This window comes from Diplotaxodon limnothrissa, linkage group LG15 (genome assembly GCF_057381915.1).
Source record: "Diplotaxodon limnothrissa isolate DT_005_m linkage group LG15, D_limnothrissa_male_GT1.1, whole genome shotgun sequence".
Taxonomy (NCBI): Eukaryota; Metazoa; Chordata; class Actinopteri; order Cichliformes; family Cichlidae; genus Diplotaxodon; species Diplotaxodon limnothrissa.
The window spans coordinates 31628716-31640916 of NC_140610.1; the positions used below are offsets into that span (position 1 = coordinate 31628716).

General features: G+C 40.6%; 1 protein-coding gene and 1 pseudogene across 1 annotated transcript; both read right to left on the bottom strand.

Annotated features, from left to right (window-relative positions):
• Positions 1-5158: 5158 nt before the first annotated feature.
• LOC146617766 (uncharacterized) lies at positions 5159-6273 on the bottom strand (annotated as a pseudogene).
• Positions 6274-9009: 2736 nt separating this feature from the next.
• LOC146617767 (uncharacterized) lies at positions 9010-9849 on the bottom strand. The gene has a single exon (XM_085373520.1). The coding sequence runs from the start codon at positions 9847-9849 to the stop codon at positions 9010-9012; it is 840 nt and encodes a 279-aa protein (XP_085229646.1).
• Between the last annotated feature and the right edge of the window lie 2352 nt (positions 9850-12201).

Consider the following 12201-nt stretch of genomic DNA (forward strand, 5'->3'; position numbering starts at 1 on the left):
ATAAATAAAACCACGGGTTTTTTTTACATTAGTAATTCCTTTTGTGCATAATTTTATATTGTTGTTAATAATAAATAAATTAAAGCAACAAAACAACCTGAAGAGCCGGTTGGGAGCCAAAAGAGCCGGCTCTTTTTAGTGAGCCAAGCCGAAAGAGTCGGTTCTCTAAAAAGAGACGGAAATCCCATCATTAGTACCATGGCCCTGAAAGGTCAAACGCACTGCAACTTAAGAAAATTCTAGCAAGTAGAAACAATCCCCCAAAAAGCACACAGAATGAAACCTCACAAAAAAACCCTTAACATCTTAACATCACAAAACACAGCATAAGTGTTTTTGAGGAGATTATAACATGATAGAACAGCTGCGGAAGCGACAAGCTAACAGTAAAAAGCTAATAGCTGTTACGGTCCTGGGTCAGTGACCCAGTGTTTTGAGTTTTGCATAATTAGTGAACTTTGATTTTGTCAGTATTTTGGTTTCTATGTTAGCGTTCTTAGTATTCTGCTTTTTGTCTCTGTGTTCCATGGTTGCTCTGTCTCCCCTGTCAGCTGTCTCCCCTTGTCAAATCCACGTCTATGTGTTGTGTTTCCTGTTTTACTTTGTTAGTCTGTGTCTCATGTCAGTGTGTCTAGTTTGGCTTCCTCTGGTCTTGTTGTGTTTGATTACTCCCAGGTGTGCTCTCCTCCTGTGTCCCATTCCCTCATTATCCCTCAGTGTATTTTAGCCCTGTGTTTCTTTCAGTCAGTGTCGCGTCGTCCCCTCATGCTGTGTGGTTTTCCCCTCTGTGCGCCTTGTCCCTCATCTCCTTGTTTTTTAGTGTTTAGTTGTGTGGAGTTCCTCTTGGGACTTTCGTACACTTTTTGGCACTTAACTACTTCCACAATTTTCAGCCGATTTTCACCGTTCAAATTTTAAACTATTCTGCTATTTCTGCTAATGTGTGCTATGTCTTTTGGTATTTTTCACTATTATACTTTTTAAAATATTAAGCTTAATTTGTCCCATTGAAATTGAAATTCTGCAATTCTGCTAAAATTTGCTTGTTTTTGAAACTTAACTACTTCCTCATATTTTCACGTAGAACAACCATTCAAACTTTAAAATGTTCTCAAATTATTGGGCTATTCAGGTATAAATCAGCTTTTTCAAATCTTTTACCGTTTTACTTTTATGCCTCTTAAAGTTTTCAGTTGCAAAATTGTGATTTTTCACAAAATACATGCGTTGTTATGGTTGCTATGCACTTGGCTTCCAGTGTGCCACTGAAGGTTTTGCAGTCTTCTCTTCATGTCCGAACAACTTCTTGCTACTTGCTCAATTTTCACTCAACTTCCACAAATTATACATCAAAACGTCGGTATTTTTGCTGGCTTTAAGAAAATGTCACCATCATTGTTGTGAGATTTATAGAATTTTGGCAAATCTCCTCAGACCAACACAAACTCTGAAAACTCTCCATAGTAAGTCAATGGAGAGCTTGTTCAAAATCACTGCTTGATTTCTGTAATGAGAGGCATATTTGAATCGTCATATCTCCTTAACGAAGCGAAGTTAAAACATGAGGCTTGTCCCCGTATATCTTCAGACACTCCTGACGCTCACAATTCAAGAATTTCTTTCTCACCTATTACCGTTCTGAAATGAGTTAGAGTTGTTTGAGGGTAGGAAATTTGTCCTTCGCTCAGATTTCTTCAGATTTCAAACTCTGGAAATGAGGCAATTTTTTCTCTCGTCATATCTTTTTTTTGGATTTCCACAGAGACCTGAAAATTTCCATGACTGTTCACCAAAGCCTGCTGTCTCTTACGGTGAAAGAATGATATCGATACTCCAAATAGATTTAGAGTTAGAAAGCGTTGTTTGAGGGGAAGTCAAGACAGTTTTTGATTCGCTCTACTCAGTTATGGTGCATTACAAGTCAAATATCTTTAATAATTCATATTTTAATGATAAATTGTTAACACTGGAAGATTCCCCCATCTCTTCTGAACAAAACGGTGTAAGAATGACCGTTCTAGCCCCTACGGTTAGGAAATTATGGTCATTTGTTTGAGGGGAGTCGTCACTATGAGAAATAGGCTGCAAAAATCCCGTGTCTCTCTGTGCTGCGTGCACCTGTTTTGGCGGGAAAAAGTACACAGCCTCTCTGATTGGTGGATTCAAATTCAGCAGCTCTCAGGCTTCTTGACTGAGCTAGAAACTTGCTTCTCTCTCTTTCTGTGGGTGTGTGTGTTTGTGTGTTTGTGTGTGACAGAGAGAGAGAGAGAGAGAGAGAGAGAGAGAGAGAAAGCCTTTTAATGGGATGATCTCATTGTAAGATTCAAAATCAATATATTTAGACTGGTTGACTGAATTGGATCTTGGTCGTGTCCAAATTCATGGGCTGCATCCTCCTGAGGACCCGGCCTTCGCGGTCTACGTGGGCCGGGTCCTCAGGAGGTTGGGTAGGCCGGAAGTAAACGGCTGTGGAATTGAACGGTCTAGCCTTCTCGATCTACTCCCGCCCTTAAATCAGAGTATTTCCGGTCGTCAGCGCCACGGCACGAAAATCGAAAATGGACCCCGAAATCTTTCTCCGTTTTTTGTGTTCATTTTTAATTATCAACGATCTATTCAATTCAATTTCAATTCAATTCAATTTTATTTATATAGCGCCAAATCACAACATAAGTCGCCTCAAGGCGCTTCATCGCCTTGAGGCGACTTATGTCGCGGTCGTCAAAACTGTGTCGCGGTCGTCATCGCCGGCATGTTTTGTACTCCAGGCTCATTAGAGAAAATCATATCCAGGTAAAACTATTAATCTAGACGCATTTAGGAATTACTTAGCTAGTTTTGTGGATAATTTCAGTGACTGAATGACGGCGGTCATTCAAAATATATGAACAAGATCTCTTAGAAAATGTTCTTCTATAAGTTTACATTTATTTTCAGTTATTCATATGATCTGTTACTTATTTTTGTACATAAAATTGCAGTAAAATTGTCAGAAAGCCAAAAACAGGGTTATTTTTGAGTTCACAAAAAAGCTTAGCTACACAGATGAAATGTATAAAATGTTATTTCTCAGTGTTAGTATATTTTACTCAAGCTTAGTAATCAGAATAATGCTTTGATGTCATAAAATAAATGAAGTCATACCTTTCTATTAAAACTGTTTATGCTGTTCTCCACCTTTTCCTTAACCAGACAAGGCCGTTGTACTGCAGGATTAACCAAAGTGTACCAGTCCTGGACCGTTTTTTTAGCCAGGAGGATCCAAGGCCTGATTTTCGGCTAAGCAGGGAGTCTCTGGCAGTGTTGTTAAATCTCATTAACCAGGATCGGCGGCATGGATGGGGTGCCACAATTGAGATCCTGGTGTTTCTTTTCTGGTTGGCAAGTGGAGCATCCTACAGGGTGGTCTCAAGAGTGTTTGGGATGCCGCGTTCTACTGTCCACTACATCGTCAACCGAGTCACGAAAGAGGTGTTGGCCATTCGCTACCAGGTCATCCACCTCCCAACAACCCCAGAGGACCTGGAGGTAGTGTCCCGTGGGTTTGCAGGGCTGGCACGCCACAGAGCCTTTATGAAAGCGGTGGGTGCAATCGACGGCTGCCACATACGCATCAAGTGTCCAAGTGGCCCTGATGGTCAGTGCTATAGGAACAGAAAACTGTTTCCATCAATCACCTTGCAGGCGGTTTGTGACCATCGGGGCCGCTTCATCGACACATACGTGGGCTGGCCTGGGTCGGTGCATGATTCCAGGGTGCTCCGCCACAGCCCACTGTACAGACAGTCAGTCTACCCTCCTCCAGGGCATTTCATCCTCGCAGATGGAGGGTACCCATGCCTCCAGCGTCCACTCCCCCTCATCACACCCTACAAGAGGCCAGTCCAAGGTGTGGGAGCCCAGCACTTTAACAGCCATCATTCCAGGGCACGCTCCATAATAGAGTGTGCTTTTGGGATGATGAAGAACAGGTTCAGGGCCATCTTCCTGCAAGCGCTGGAGGTGCACCACACCTTTGTACCTCATGTAAGTGACCACCCAATGTCAAATTAATTGTGTGTGTGTATACATATATATATGTATGTGTGTGTGTGTGTGTGTGTGTGTGTGTGTGTGTGTGTGTGTGTGTGTATAAAAGAATAATGTGTATATGTATATCACTACAGGTAGTAACAGCATGTGCCATCCTCCACAACATTTGCCTCAGTGCTGGCGACATTGTGGCTCCTGAGGATGAACCTGAGGAAGATGGAGCAGAGGATGATGAGGGGGAGGCTGGATTGGAGGCAGTCAGTGGTGCTCTGTGGCGGGACCAGCTGTCTGCCGAGGTGTCTGCCCTGGAGGAGGTACCACCAGACCATGACTACTGTTAACAGGCAAGTAAACATTTATCTAAGCATCTTTTTTAATACCACTTTTTCAAACTGTTGTCTGCTACAGAGTCACAAGTATTATACTAGTAGTGAATCCACTTTCTCTGGTTTGCATATTTCTGAAAAACCTCTTAGTGGTGTGGCAGCCGTCGATTGAGTCAGCCCTGCAAACCCGTGGATTGACGATGCAGTGGACAGAGGGAGGAAGCATCCTAAAACTCTTTGCAGACCACCCTGTGCGATTCTCCACTTTCTGACCAGAAAAGACAAACCACGGGTCACAGTCGCAGCACCCCAACCATGTCTGATCTTCTTTCGGCAAATCCAGCAACACTGCCAGAGATTTTCTGTTTGTGTGATCTTTCAAAGTATATTGGAAAAAAAAAAAAAAAAAACGGTCCAGGAACAGGTCACTTTGGTTAATCCTGTGTGAAAATTTGTAAATATTTGTATATATTTTTCCTTCTCTGACTAAAATTCATGTTTTAGAAATATTCTTGTTTTATTATTATTTACCTTTGAAGAGTTTTAAATTGACATTTAAAGTTGATGTTCATACATGTTAAAAACAACTAAATAAAATGAGTTCAGTGAAATCTGTTTTCATCAATTTATTCATAATGGAAAAACTTAAAATAACACGTAGAAAAAGGTAAGAAATGTATTCAAAAAAAAGAATATCTGAAGGCACAACCAATTTGGGAACTAATTTTCATTAATCAAAAACTTTTAGTATGACATAACAAATAGAACAAAGTAAGAACATATCTGAATATATTTTTAACTTATTTAGGAACTAATCTTTCTAGTATGGAAAAAAGTCTGTCCATCCTGTCCCTGCTCTCCTGTTCTCTCCTCTCCTCAGCCTCCCTTTGGTACTGCATGTCCTCTTTGATGAGCTCAAGGAGCTCATCCTGTCTTTCCCTTCTCCTCTTCCTTCCCGTTGCTGCTGGCTGACCTCCTTCCTCATCTGTCTCCTCTTCCATCTCGCTTTGGTCACCCACTGCTGTACTTGGCCCTGGAGTGTCCTCAGGGAGAGAGGAAATAAGGACAGGGGGCCTAATGGTAGGCCTCTGTCCCATCACCTCATCCATGAGGCCAAACCAGGGCCAAGTAGCAGCAGTGGGCTTCCCACTGACTCCCTCACCTGACCCTGGACACTTGCAATCCTAAAGGCAGAGGAAATCAGAAATGACAGACAAATGTAAACAATACAACTTTTAGTAAATGTACATTTATTAAATTTCATTCTTAAAAATTATCTTCTTGACAGCACACATACTTTGTATCTTTTCTTTAAGTTGTCCCACTTCTTTTTGGCCTGCAAGGGGTGACTTTCCCTTGCAGGCCCATCATCTCAAGAATAGTCCTGATCGCACACAAAAAAATAAGAGAAGAGAGAAAACCATGACAACTATGATAATCCCTAAATCCAAAAGTTTTCACAGCAGAACACAAGAGGAATATCGTCTGGACATCACAGGTTCTGTACAGAATGAGGGTTATTGAAACCGTACTCAGATGAATATGATGTGTAAATTGATTTATTCGTGTACCTCCATCCCACAGTTGCTGAATTTTTTACCCCGGTGAAGAGGTGATCATTTTCTCCTCTAGTTTTAATGAAGTCTGCCGTTTGCTCTTTGGTCCCTATAAACATATCACAAAAAAGTTGATTGGGAAAAATGTAAGCGCCAATGAAAAACCGCGGGACCCACCATACAAGCTAGTTTACGGACACTTTTTATGAAGATTGTTTAAATAAATATTACAAGTCTATGCAAATTCACAACCCTAACAACATAACCGCTATAAAAACTTAACTTTTGTACCACCAGATTTTCACATACTTACATTTAAAAGTGTATTCGTCTCCCGGTTTATCTTCTTGTGCCGCCATCGTTACGTGAATGAAGTTCTGTGCAATGAATTCTGGGCTGGCAAGCTATCGAGCTGGTGGGTGACAGACGTCACCGAAAACGTCGAAGCACTTTTGCAAATATGCGATATCTTGACAAACAAAGCAGATATTTGAAGTTTACACACCCACATTCTCGCCTGAAAATATGTTAAAAGTTTATTTTGTGACCCAGAAAGATTAATAAGAGTAATTTTAAAACTTAGTAGCGGCCGCCATTAGCCGGAAACTGGAGCTTGGCTGGGCCGCGCTATGAATTCTGGGATATGGTGGGCCACGAAGGACACACCCGACCCATCCTTCAAATTCGGGGAAAAGGAGGACGCATTTGTCGGCTGCATTCGGAGGAGTCTATGAATTTGGACAGCCTTCGGCACGTCGCTGTGACGTAATCGGTCTACAAATGCGGCCTCAGGAGGATGCAGCCCATGAATTTGGACACGACCCTTGTGTGTGTGTCTCTCTGTGCATGTGTGTTTCCTTATGTGTCCATATTTGTGATTGTGTGGCTGTTATATATTTTTTTGCTGATTTTTTTCATTTAAGTATATTTGAGGGACCCTCAGCATGTTTAGCATTTTTTCAGCTGTCCATTTTGCTTTTCCAATTTTTCTGTTTAACTTATTACTATTGTGCTAAATCATACTATTTCTGCTATTTTATAAGATTTGTGCTAAATACAGTATTTCTGCCAAATATAGTATTTCTGATTAATTATAGTTTTTCTACCAAATCATATTACAGTATTTTTGCTTTTTATAGTATTTGTGCTTAATATAGTATTTCTGGGCAGCACGGTGGCACGGTGGTTAGCACTGTTGCCGCACAGCAAGAAGGTCCTGAGTTCAATTCCAACATCAGGCCGGGGTCTTTCTGTGTGGAGTTTGCATGTCCTCCCCGTGTTTGCGTGGGTTCCCTCCGGGTACTCCGGCTTCCTCCCACCGTCCAAAGACACGCACTTAGTGGGGATAGGTTAATTGGATAACCCAAATTGTCACTAGGTGTGAATGTGCGAATGAAAGTGAATGCGAATGGTTGTCTGTCCCTGTATGTTGGCCCTGCGACAGACTGGCGACCTGTCCAGGGTGTACCCCGCCTCTCGCCCTATGACAGCTGGGATAGGCTCCAGCGCCCCCCGCGACTCTGAAAAAGGATAAGCGGAAGCGAATGGATGGATAGTATTTCTGCTTTTTATAGGATTTGTGCTTAATATAGTATTTCTGCTTTTTATAGGATTTGTGCTAAAATATAGTATTTCTACTAAATGTAGTATTTATGCTTAATCATACTATTTCTATATATTTCTGCCAAGTCCCCAGGCAGCCAATCCTCTGTGAGGACTCAGACATTCAAATTTACGTATCAGGGCCTGCACGGCTTCCCAGCCAGCCGTTTCTTCTTTCGTCATATCTCAGCGACGGTTGTACAAAGAGCAATGGAAATCGCGGTCAAAGTACACCAAAGTCCGCTGATTCACCCAGTACAAGAATCATGCTTCTAATCCACCTAGTTTTTGAGTTACACAACGTTTTGTAACTCCAAAAAACAGCGTTTTTCGCCTCTCACCGCGATCTCATTCTGACTGCTCATCACCCTGTTTTCCAGGCGTTCGCTCTCTTTCCCAGTGGTGCAGTTGGTAATGACACGGGTCTGCAATCCAAAGGTCGTGGGTTCGATTCCACCTTGTTCAGCTTTTTTTTTTTTCACTACAAATTAGTACACTATCACAGACCAGTAATTCATATTGATCATTTATTACAATTCTGAAAACTTTTATGATTTTACCATCTTTTCTAATATGGACCTCACATTCTTGTTAACACTCCATGGCACAAATACTGTTCCCTTTAGGCTCTGTGTATGTGTGTGTGTATCAATATTTCTCCCATTTTAAAGTATTACTCCTCCATAATTGTATTCCTGTTAAATCAAAGTACTTTTACTACAATTTATTATTTCTGCTCAATCATAGTATTTCTGCTAAATCATAGTATTTTTGCCAAATCATGGTTTTTGTGCCAAATCATAACATTTGTGTTATGTTATAGTATTACTACTAAGTGAAGGAATTTCTGTCATGTTACAGTATATGTGCTGATTACAGTATTTCTGCTAAATCATAGTATTTCTACTATATTATATTTTTCTTTCTAAATATAGCATTTCTGCTATATAATTGTATTTCTGCTATGTTATAATATTTGTGCTAAACCAGAGTATTTGTGCTAAAACATAGTATTAATTTAAAATTACAATATTCATAGTTCATCACAGTGTCTCTGGTAAATCACAGTATTTCTGCTATGTTGTACTATTTTTCTAAATCATAGTGTTTCTGTAATGTTTAAGTATTTTTGGCTAAATATATTCTTTCTGTTATCTTATACTATTTCTCCTAAATTCTTGTATTTCTGAGAAGTTATCATGTTTCTGGTAAGTTACAATATTTCTGCTAAGTTCTGCTATGCTATTGCATAGAGACACCATTAAAACTTTAAAACGAAGCCAAGACATTGAACTATTCAGCTTGTATTTATCTATTTATCATTTTATTTTAATGAAGTTTACTTTAAGTGTTCAGATTTGTACTCATTTTTATTTGACTACATTAAAGTAATCAAATAAAGACAGTTTTGATAGAGCTCCTGATGTCAGATGGTAGGTTGGGCTTGCCAGAGGTCGTGCGTTTTCTCAAGTCTATTTTCTGTGAGACAGGTTCTAAAGGATCTTCTCGATGGCACAGCGGATGTTGGTCAGAAACACTTCATTTCCCTTCTTGTTGAAGTGAATTCCGTCCTGTCCGAATAGGGTTTCGTCATAATATCTCAGGGAGGGATGTTCAATGATGAAGCCTCCAAAGGAATGAACTGCCTTTCTCATGATTGAGTTTACAGTTTTTTCGCCCATGTCCATCATGTACTTTGGATTTCTGTACCTCCACACTTGGCGTTCGTTGATGCAGGAATATAGGATTGTCATGGAGGGGATCCTTGCATGCAGTTCAGTCAAGTCTTTAGTCATTGCAGAGGAAAGTTCCTGGGCGGATACGAGTCCCAAGTCGTTCCCGCCTGCATGAATGACCAAAATATCAGGTGGACTCTTTCTGGACATCAACTCTGCATCAAAACGAAGAAGGACGCCATCCCAGCGCATCCCTGTTTTTCCAAACCAATGAACATTGGCATCAAGTCCAAAGTTTTCTCCAAACACGTGGCGTGCTGCCCATTCTCCTCGCTTTATGTAACTTGAGCCGATGATCCATATGTTAGGTACCCTCTTCTGTGTCTTGCTCATTTCAGTGTGACTGCGGGGTCTCTCTTTAGAGAAACGCCGTTGCTTCTTTGCTGTGGAGAAGCTTCTTTTGTCATCAAGTCGATCCTCAACTTCAGATCGCTTTCTTTTTGATGCAAGTTTGTTGCTAGTTAAAGCAGATTGATCAACCAATGATAGTTTCATCACACTGGGTGGACTTTGCACTCCAGTGAAGAAACTGCTCCGTACTTGGTTTGTAGACACTGGCTGTTGGGTTGGATCATCTTTTAGGCTCAAAGCCTTCATCATTCTAATGATGGTCTTCATCCAAGATGAAGAGTATTTCTTTGATAACCCAAGCATGATATCACAGCAATGACTTCAGGGACTTTTAAATACCTTTTGTCAAGACGTGTGAGATTTGCAACTATAAGCTCCGAGTTGAAAAACTGTTTCTGTTTATTTGAAGCAGCAGAAGAGAGCCACATGTTTGTGTGTGTGTGTGTGTGTGTGTGTGTGTGTGTGTGTGTGTGTGTGTGTGTGTGTGTGTGTGTGTGGTGCCACTGGCTGGAGTTGCTATAGCATCCAGGCTCACACCGCCTGCTTAATGAGCTCTCTGTCACTCTGCCAAGATTAATCTTAAAAACTTCTGTTTCAACTGCTGCTGTGTGCACAGTGTTTGCTCTACAGCTATCATTAAACGCTCAAAACGTTGCCATCGTTGTTCTCTTTCCAACAGTGTGTCTTCCAAAGCTCAGAGATCTAAACTTTTTAAACTGTGTGGATCCAAGTAGAGGGATAACCTTCTAGCTGACCCATTGAAATACATGGTATTTTCAGTCAGGAGTTTATCTCAACAGCAGAAAGGACCCCACTTTTCAGTGATTAATATAATATGAATTTTTAATATTCATTCAGATGTTTTCTGACTCTGAATTTTCTTTAGTCATTAGTCAGCTTTTTCGAATGTACATTTTAAACATGTTCAGCTACTTTTCAACTTCTTCTGTGTGAATGTCAGCTTTCAACAGTTCTGCACTTTTGTTTTCAGGTGAAAAATTCTGTATATTTCAGCTCATTCAACATTTTTAACTTAAAATTCAGCAAATATTTCATTTCAGCTCAAAACATTCAGCTATCAGCATTCACACAGCAGTTTCTTCAGAAAATGCATTTTCTAGTTTAGTTTTGGTTTTTGCAAGTCTATTGTTTATGGAGTTTTTTCTACTCTTGCAATAAAAGCAGCCTCTTTGAGTTTACTCTTCCGTCTGAGTGTGCTGCATTTTGGGTCTTACATCCTGCATGCCTTGACAATAGCAAACACGAAGCTACAGTAACATGCGATTAAAACACACAAGTGTGTCTCAGTACAATTCTTCTTTTGTTCCGCCACTTTAATGTCTTCTTACAAACGCTTTGGTTACGTTTTGTGAGATTTCATTTTTGTTTTTTCTACTTCCTTTGTGTTTTATGTGCCTTTGCAGCATGTTTTATGTGCTTTTCTTAAGTAATAGACTATGTGCACGTTAGCATATGCTACTTCCGGTGCGGAAACTCCTGTGGGGAGCTTTGTTTCCGGTGTCCTATTCGCGCCTTGTTTACGGTCCAAAAAAAGTTAAGCAAATGAATGAATCAAGCGGCGATTTACATTTCTATAGATGTCTTGGGCATTTACCCAATATATCTGTAAATGATGTTCATCGACTTGTCGATATTTCCCCCCGCGCCTCAGAGCAAAAGAGAAAAGGGATTCAAATGTTATATTTCTCAGTATCTGTAAACAGCGGTCCCTTGTTTATCATGGGTGTTATGTTCTAAAAACAACCAGCGATAGGTGAAATCAAGTAGCCAATTTTTTTTTGATGGTGCAAAACGTTTCGTCGACATACAGTACTGCACTTCAGAGTCATACTGCTAGCATCAATGCAGCGATTCTGTACTGTACAGGAGAGACGTCACGGAGGAGATCGTCTGCAGCGATCAGGACGCAGGACACAATGTGATGTAAAAAAAAAGCATGCAAACTTGCACTAAAAAATACACGAAACAGCGCGGTGAAAGGTGAACCGCGTTATAGCGAGGGACCACTGTAATTTTGAAGGTAAGTCACAACATATCCTTCGTAAATACTAATGTATAGAATAGAGATGGACCGATCCAATATTACGTATCGGTCCGATAGTGACGTAAATTACTGGACTGGATATCGGAGAGAAATAAAAAATGTAATCGATCCGTTAAATATCAAAAAAGCACCTCACAAAACTTGCGACATGGCATAACTCGGCTCATAACTGTAGCACCTTGCAGCAGTATGCCTCACGTGATAGAGCGGCTGTGTTCCCAAAGAGAAGTAAAGCAAGTGTGTAAGTTCATCTCTGAATGTTTGTAAAGCATTGCCGTGTTAAGCTTAACAACCAATATATGGAGCGACTGCCTCTTCTCTCTCCCTCCCTCTCCTGTTGCTACTTCAATCATGAAACTGCTTAATGATCAGCTGATCGGCTTTTCTGTCGCCTGTCCGTCTCTTGTTTGTTTTTGGCCCACTTTGCACCAGAAAGAGGAAACCAGCGGCTGAACAACAGCAGCACATTTAAGCTTGATAAGCTGCTGTTAGAATTTATTTAATATTACTTTCTACACCAGGATCCTTTTCTA